This window comes from Haliotis cracherodii, unplaced genomic scaffold (genome assembly GCF_022045235.1).
Source record: "Haliotis cracherodii isolate W230 unplaced genomic scaffold, xgHalCrac1.p SCAF_7, whole genome shotgun sequence".
Classification (NCBI taxonomy): Eukaryota; Metazoa; Mollusca; class Gastropoda; order Lepetellida; family Haliotidae; genus Haliotis; species Haliotis cracherodii.
The window spans coordinates 1,705,814-1,714,671 of NW_027266330.1; the positions used below are offsets into that span (position 1 = coordinate 1,705,814).

The 8,858-nt window shown below is 40.1% G+C and overlaps 1 protein-coding gene across 1 annotated transcript; it reads right to left on the bottom strand.

Moving 5' to 3' along the window:
• Positions 1–3,370: 3,370 nt before the first annotated feature.
• On the bottom strand, positions 3,371–7,005 carry LOC139447907 (fibronectin type 3 and ankyrin repeat domains protein 1-like). The gene is made up of 4 exons (XM_071229387.1): positions 6,890–7,005; positions 6,404–6,435; positions 5,227–5,295; positions 3,371–4,092 (listed from the first exon to the last, which is right to left on the bottom strand). The coding sequence occupies exons 1-4, from the start codon at positions 7,003–7,005 to the stop codon at positions 3,371–3,373; spliced, it is 939 nt and encodes a 312-aa protein (XP_071085488.1).
• Between the last annotated feature and the right edge of the window lie 1,853 nt (positions 7,006–8,858).

The following is an 8,858-nucleotide window of genomic DNA, read 5'->3' on the forward strand; positions in this document are numbered from 1 at the left end:
TTTGGCTTGATGAGTATATTATCTTCCTGACATCTTTGGATGGCCTGACTGAAAACCAAGTCGACATTTGTCATGGCCTTGGTGTCGATCGCCCCTCAACAGACATAACTAGACCACTGAAAGCTGAAACTCAACTGGCTTGTTCCCAACAATGATATTGTATTGTGCATACGCAGTCATGATACAGGGTAAAATAGATGTATACTGAACCAAATTAAAAACTTCACAATCCTAAAATTTTAGCATTTTGACCAGTTATCATTGTGGGTCCTTATTGTGTATTTAAACAGTAATGGCCACATATTGTCTTCAGACAACACCCGTTTCTGTGCAGGTGGATCGATCAAAATCATGTGCACAGCACTATAGTGGCAAAAGTGTTTTTTCCCGTGCAACTGGTCACATCGCCATAGTACCGCACGTGTTTTCAGCCATACTTCTTAGCAGTCATTAACAAAAAAAAGTAAAACACAAGAAAACAAAAGTCTTTACGGCCATTTGTCATGCCACGCCTTTCAAATGTGCAACGTGAACGTGCCATCGGCATGTTGCAGACGGGAACGTCCGTAGCTGAAGTCGCAAGGACGACCACGCGTGACGTCACATGCAGAGGATCGTCAGATTGTCTTACGTCACCTCCGTAACCGATTTTTGACGGCTACATCAACCAGCAATGAACTGTTTGAAGGTAGGCTGAGTGCGCAAACTGTTCGAAACCGTCTGAGAACAGCTCACCTAAAAGCACGACGGCCATACTGCGGGCCGATTCTGACTCAATTACACAGACGTCAACGTCAATTGTGGGCAATGTTGTGGAGGCGCCGTCATGAACGTTACGCCCAGTGTTGTGAACAGGAAGTTGACAGATTTCGAGGCGGAAGTGTCATGGTGTGGGGTGCTTTCTGTGGCAATGCACGTTCGAGGCTTCTTGTCATCTGTGGCAACCTCAACACTGCTGCTTACCGCGACCAGGTACAGGCACCAAATCTTCTGCCTTTTATGGCAGCACATGGACCCGGTTTGATCTTCAAACACGACAATGCCAGACCCAACACAGCAATTTTGACAAGGAATTTCCTTCAAACTGCGGGAGTCAACGTCATGGACTGGCCGTCAAGGTCTCCCGACCCCAATCCCATCGAACACGTCTGGGATGTTCTTGGCAGACGTCTGCGCACTCTCCAGAACCATCCACAGAATTTGCAAGATCTTGGCACCATTTTGCAGCAACAATGGCGTCGTCTTCCCAATCATGTGTTCACAAGCATCGCAATGTCCATGCGGAGGCGTTGTGTGGCAGTTGTCAACGCACATGGTGGCCATACATGCTACTGAACTTGTGTGCCATCAGATTCTCGTGCTTGGGACTTATGATTTAAACTGTTGATGTTATTACCGAATACCGTAGGTGCTTGGAACAAATTAGGGTTACCACCCTTAATTAAAATCCTTCTTTGGACATTAATGATTAAAAATGACCTTCTCTGATACATTTGTCCGTTGTATATCATATATGGGATTACTTTTAAAAGTGTGAAGTTTTTAATTTGACTCAGTATATTTTCATTCTAGGGCATTCTTTGTGAAGGAGACATTCAGCAGTTGATGCCCAGATTGCCGCCTGTGCACAGAGTAATAACAAAGATACAGGCCGATAACTAGGGAGCTTCTGCAGCCAGACACTTAGGATGGTATTCCATTTCCTAGTCGCTTGTAATAAGGAGGCGGCCACAACTGATAGTATAACCAGCCATGTTTGCCATTATGCGATAAAAGCTTGATAATAAAGGTATGTGTGATACAATCAAATTCTACACACAATGAACTGGTACATCATTACAAACCAGAAAGTGTAACTAAATATTTCCCCTCAAGATATTTCAGTTGCAGTTAATTTCACTGCAATTTAATACGTAGTACCCAAGAATTTAAGTGATGGGAATATATACTCCATAAAATCAAATCAAAACCTTCGAACCTATATATTTGTTCATACACGTTATCAATCACTGGACATACAGTAGTACTGAGTGAAATCAGACATTGGCCGCATGCTAACCTGAGTAACAATCAGCATTAGTCTATCCCTAACAGGGCCTCAGTCAGTCTGCACTCAATAGCTATTAATTCAAAGACTATAGCTAACTGCCACTTTGTCAGTGACAAGTTTATATCGCAATAAATTCCAAGAAGAGCACTTAACTAATGTTATATTTGGGATAACACTTTCTTAGTAAAGTACAGATTCTAGTACTTTTTGGGGGTTGAGTCCCGTCCGGGATTCGAACCCACACCTGCAAGGGTGAGGCAACTAATCGCCAGCACACAAAGTCAGCGATCTAACCCACTCAGCCACCGAGGCTTCCACAAAATGAAAGTCCGACAACTGGTAGTCTAGATCACGTACTTTGAGTACCCCTCTGACAAATGTAACTTTGCACGGCTCCCATGGCCGAAAGCTTTGAATACACAATGCCATTTAGAGTGGTCAAATGTAACTAATGTTATATTTGGGATAACACTTTCTTAGTAAAGTACAGATTCTAGTACTTTTGGAGGAGTCATTTTGGAGGAGTCTCGCTACCATCTCTCTCATACGGACAGTCGTGTACGCAGCTCGCTGTGTCATTCAGACAAAGTCATGGGGTGGTGGAAGTGGGCTGATTTAGGCAGTTTAGGTACAACCACAGGTCCAAGCTTCTGGTCTTCCGACAACGTGTTTCTGCTGTTGTGAGAAGGGATCAAGTTCTTCGTCTTTACGTTGTTCAAATGTGTGATGCACATGCCCACTGTAGGGTTTGTTTCCAACTGGACAACGTACGTGCCCATGCATGTGCCCACGTTGATGGCTGACGTCCATGGCCATCTTTCATATGTCTCCCATATGTTTCGGACGAAATTGGACGTCAGATTGCAGCTGACAGCCGAACACACTTGTAGAATTGGAACAGAAATTAGAGCTTTGAAAGAAAGCTCTTGTCTAGGGCATCCTTTCCGACCTTCGCCAACTCGATGAGGTGTCGTTGTGCCGCCTGTGAGCTTGCCCAAGACTACAATACTCGCTACTGCAGAGACTTATCTCTGTGTTGCATTGTGAACTTTCGTAATGCCAGTGTTGAACTCTCACCCTCAGCTCACACACTGACTGTACTAAAAGTGTGATTTGACACCATTGCATTGGTCTTTTGTTCCGAACCTTGACACGAATGTCAGACTTGCGTGTCTTTTGCTGTTCAGTACACATCATAGTAGAATACGATCTTATGTACATCTTCTGAACAGTTCAACACAATGTGTCCACCAGCCTCAGAAGAGAAGCATTCGACATCAGTGCAGTTTCAGCTTACTGTTGTGTTGACCATCAGTAAATCTACATCACCAGACAGGAAGCTGCTAGATCCTTTGTTATCTCCTCATGTCCATTAAGTCTGGCAAGTTGATAGGCGTTGTTACTGAACTTATCCTTTAAAGACAAATCAGCTCCGTTACTTTTAAGTAAATCCAGCACAGACTTTCGTCCCTTCTCTGCAGCCATCATCGCGGGCGTCTTCCCCTCATGGCCTCTACTGTCGATGTGGACAATGTTCTGCAACAGGACAGAATCTACTACCTCATTATTCCCTCCACAACATGCCAAGTGAAGGACGGTGTTACCGTCATTGTCCACTTGTGACATATCAGCATGACCAATATCAAGTAAGTAAATGAACAGTTCCTTATGTCCACACGATGCTGCCCACATCAGTGGCGTCTTCCCCTGCTGGTTTCTGCTGTTGATGTCCGCCATGTTCTGTGACAGGACATATTTCACTACTTTCATATCTCCACCATAACAGGCAAGATGAAGGATATTGTTACCATCTTTATCCAACTTTGATACATCAGGTTGTTCACTCATAATAACGTTGAACATGTCACCATGTCCCCAATAAGCTGCTAACATTATAGGTGTCCTTCCATGCATTTCTTTACTCTCGATATCCACGTTGCCTTGAGACAAGATGCGTTTCACCCTTGGCAGATTTCCTCTGTTGCATGCATCATGGATGTCAGTGTCTACATGGAGTTCCCCTCTTTCGGGACTTGGTGCTGCTGAAATAGAAGATTGATTTTTTACACATGCTTGGCAACTGAATCACATTCACATTATCAAAATCATACGTATTTCCGGTATTTCAGAAAGAAGAGGGACGTTTTATTCATGGAAACACCTTACATTTTCGGCCAGCTCTGTCTCCAGCTGATGTGCTTTAAAGTGGAATTTAGTAATATATAAACACAATATATAATGCCTTCTATTCAAGTCCTTCATATCCGCAGAAGGTTTCATCTCTCTGAGCTTTGTGGTTTCAAAGAAGACGGATCTCAAGCATTTCACAATTTGATAGGATTTTAAGTCTTCAAAAGAAATGATTCAGATTCGTATTATAATGCCCTGAATAAAATTGATTGACAACAGGCCATGTCATAATCTCACATAGATCTTCAATCTCCCTGGTGAAGAGATATACCAGGTGGGTAGAAGAGATTATGCATTTCGTTTAAACAGAGTGATGTATTTCTCTACACCAAACTATTTTGACACTGATTAAACATTGACCCGTAGTTTCAGATCTAAGCCACTGTCCACTTCTTCCCCACCTTTATAGTGCTGATCAGGTTCGGGCACAATATACTGGCATCTAATACTTCACTGACAACATACATGCGAGACTACTCCGTTAGGTCAAGTTATCCTCTAACTTCTAATATAAATAATTTAATTTAACATTTGTCAACCTGCGTGGTCAATCCGTGACAGTTCTTAAAATGCCTTTGTATGTGTTCGTGACGGGTCCCAGGGGACAGCGAACACCTGGTATCATCACTATATGATAGTAATTCATAAACACATGCGCATGAGGTAGTCGGAATCATACAGTGTACTCTATTTTTAGAAGAGCTACCCTCCGATTATTGAAATTGTTTTGTCACTTTAATTCACAAGTTGTCAATTCTTTCCTAGAAATAACTAAATTTGTATTTTAATGGCATGAACAAAGCAGATGATGGACAGTCACCTGTCCAGTCTCACATGCATCTTCAGTTCTGGTGATCTAAAAAAATACACCAGGTGGGTAGAAATGAAGGTGTATCTTGTCTAAATGGAGTGATACATTTATCTTTATCGAGCTATTTTCTCACTGATTTAACAATGTTGCAGACATGAGTCTACCTCCTCCCCACCTTCGTAGTGCTGAGCAGGTGCGTCCAGTACTGTGCTGTCATTTGCTCCTTGTTCTCTGTTCTTTAAAGCTGGAGAGAAGAGATTTTCAGAAATTCATGACTCTGAGATTAAACACCTGGAAAAAGTTGTGCGGCTTCTGAAAGACGTTAATCACTGCCGTGTGATCACGAATGTAATTAGTAAATCATTTTGGTAATAGCAAGAACAGTTGAACACCGCAAAGCTGTGAATGTTTCAAAGCGGTGCTGACGCGTGAAGTACGGACTACAGGCCACACGCGTCTTGTTATAAACGCACTATCAATCGAGGCTAAATCCAAACACGATTTGAAAATATTATGAAGTGTAGCCTTAATGTATGGATCGTAGGAGATTATCTGGTGGCGAATAATAGGCATGATTAATGCAGGAATGTTCTAAGAGTCTCTTTGGTGTCAGCTCGGTTGCCACCATTCGGTTACAAGCACATTGGCACAGAACCATCGGCAACGCAATGAGGTATATAACCATAACCGTCCAAAGTCGGGTCGCTGCTTGGCCACGCGAACACCCCTTGCAACTCTTGTATTAGGGCTGGATGCCCCATAGATAACAGTTGTCACGGACAATGAGACATCGATTCAGATCAGCAGGGGGGTGATCAGGCGCACTAGGCTGTTTGGCATGCGGTTAAGCATGACATGGAACATGCGGATATATCCTCATGCAGAACGCCATCTTGACCAAACCTTGGCCCTTCATGAGTACAGATGTATGTATATTCACATCTACATTGACTGTGTTTGTCGTAAGAGGCGACTAACGGCAACGGGTGGTCAGGCTCCCTGACTTGGTTCATTTCGTCGTATCCCAAATGGATGGACCGATGCTCGTGATGTCAATCACTGGATTATCTGGTCCAGATTCAATTATTTACAGACGTCGTCATATAGCTGGAATATTGCTGATTGTGGCGTTAAAAAACAAACAAACAAAACCATTAAATAAATTGTCAGTATGATCCCACATTGTACTGGGATTTACTGTATGAAGTACGTGTGCCTCTACGTGTGGAGACTTTGCTTCACCTCTGTGAAAGTAAACCAGATGCAACAAAGCAATTAATTATCACATATAGCTTTGAAAATAACGTTAAACTATTCTTAATCAAAATATTATAACTTGGTCTAAAACTTACGTATTTGTTCCTGCTGGATCCCATTTGAACGTCTGAAAACCACAAATCACAGCTTATTTTATCAGAGTATGTTTATCAATGTAAAAGTCAAACAATTCATGTCACAGCATTCTACATTCTCAAAATCTAAATAGTAACGTAAATTTTAATGTTTATGAGTGCTTCAGTTTCATTCTTTTAATCACGCGAAATATCACTCATTTATCACCAGATCAAATACTACTGTAGACCATCCCAGCAGGTGACTCGTGAAGATCCGGGGAAGAATAGGTCTTCAGCCAGCCAAGCTTGCCGTATAAGGCAACTATGCTTGTCGAAAGAGGCGACTAACGGGATCGATTATTTACAGACCGCCGTCATATAGCTGGAATATTGGAGTGCGGCAACCAACCAACCTAAATCCTTCCAGCTTGTATCGACATAAATCTACTTTGCTGAGGCTGCCAGTTGGACCAGGCCTAGTGCCCCTTTAACCTATATATGTACCTGCACTTTGACCAAGCTATTACTGCCAGTATGATGATGATGACAAGAGTGATGGCAGCTGCAACTACAATGATATTCGCTGTCGATGATGTTTGCTTTGGGGTCCTCTTCGCCATTCCTCTCCTCACGATTTCTGTGTAAGGTCAAATTACCGTCACATTAACTGTTCATGCATATCACGGTCACATTAGCTGTTCATGCATATTACTGTCACATTAACTGTTCATACTTATTACTGTCACATTAACTGTTCATACTTATTACTGTCACATTAACTGTTCATACTTATTACTGTCACATTAACTCTTCATACTTATTACTGTCACATTAACTGTTCATGCATATCACGGTCACATTAACTGTTCATACTTATTACTGTCACATTAACTGTTCATACTTATTACTGTCACATTAACTGTTCATGCATATCACGGTCACATTAACTGTTCATGCATATCACGGTCACATTAACTGTTCATACATATTACTGTCACATTAACTGTTCATACTTATTACTGTCACATTAACTGTTCATACTTATTACTGTCACATTAACTGTTCATGCATATCACGGTCACATTAACTGTTCATACTTATTACTGTCACATTAACTGTTCATACATATCACGGTCACATTAACTGTTCATACATATCACGATCACATTAACTGTTCATACTTATTACTGTCACATTAACTGTTCATGCATATAAAGGTCACATTAACTGTTCATACATATTACTGTCACATTAACTGTTCTTACATATTACTGTCACATTAACTGTTCATACTTATTACTGTCACATTAACTGTTCATACTTATTACTGTCACATTAACTGTTCATACTTATTACTGTCACATTAACTGTTCATACTTATTACTGTCACATTAACTGTTCATGCATATCACGGTCACATTAACTGTTCATACATATTACTGTCACATTAACTGTTCATACATATTACTGTCACATTAACTGTTCATACTTATTACTGTCTCATTAACTGTTCATACTTATTACTGTCACATTAACTGTTCATACTTATTACTGTCTCATTTATTGTCACATTAACTGTTCATACATATCACTGTCACATTAACTGTTCATACTTATTACTGTCACATTAACTGTTCATACTTATTACTGTCACATTAACTGTTCATACTTATTACTGTCACATTAACTGTTCATACTTATTACTGTCACATTAACTGTTCATACTTATTACTGTCACATTAACTGTTCATACTTATTACTGTCACATTAACTGTTCATGCATATCACGGTCACATTAACTGTTCATACATATTACTGTCACATTAACTGTTCATACATATTACTGTCACATTAACTGTTCATACTTATTATTGTCAAATTAACTGTTCATACTTATTACTGTCTCATTTATTGTCACATTAACTGTTCATACATATCACTGTCACATTAACTGTTCATACATATTACTGTCACATTAACGGGTCATACATATTACTGTCACATTAACTGTTCATACATATCACTGTCACATTAACAGTTCATACATATTACTGTCACATTAACGGGTCATACATATTACTGTCACATTAACAGTTCATACATATTACTGTCACATTAACGGGTCATACATATTACTGTCACATTAACAGTTAATACTTATTATTGTCACATTAACTGTTTATACTTATTACGGTCACATTAACTGTTCATACATATTACTGTCACATTAACTGTTCATACATATTACTGTCACATTAACTGTTCATACATATTACTGTCACATTAACAGTTCATACATATTACTGTCACATTAACTGTTCATACTTATTACTGTCACATTAACTGTTCATACTTATAACGGTCACATTAACTGTTCATACTTATTATTGTCACATTAACTGTTCATACTTATTACTGTCACATTAACTGTTCATACATATTACTGTCACATTAACTGTTAATACTTATTATT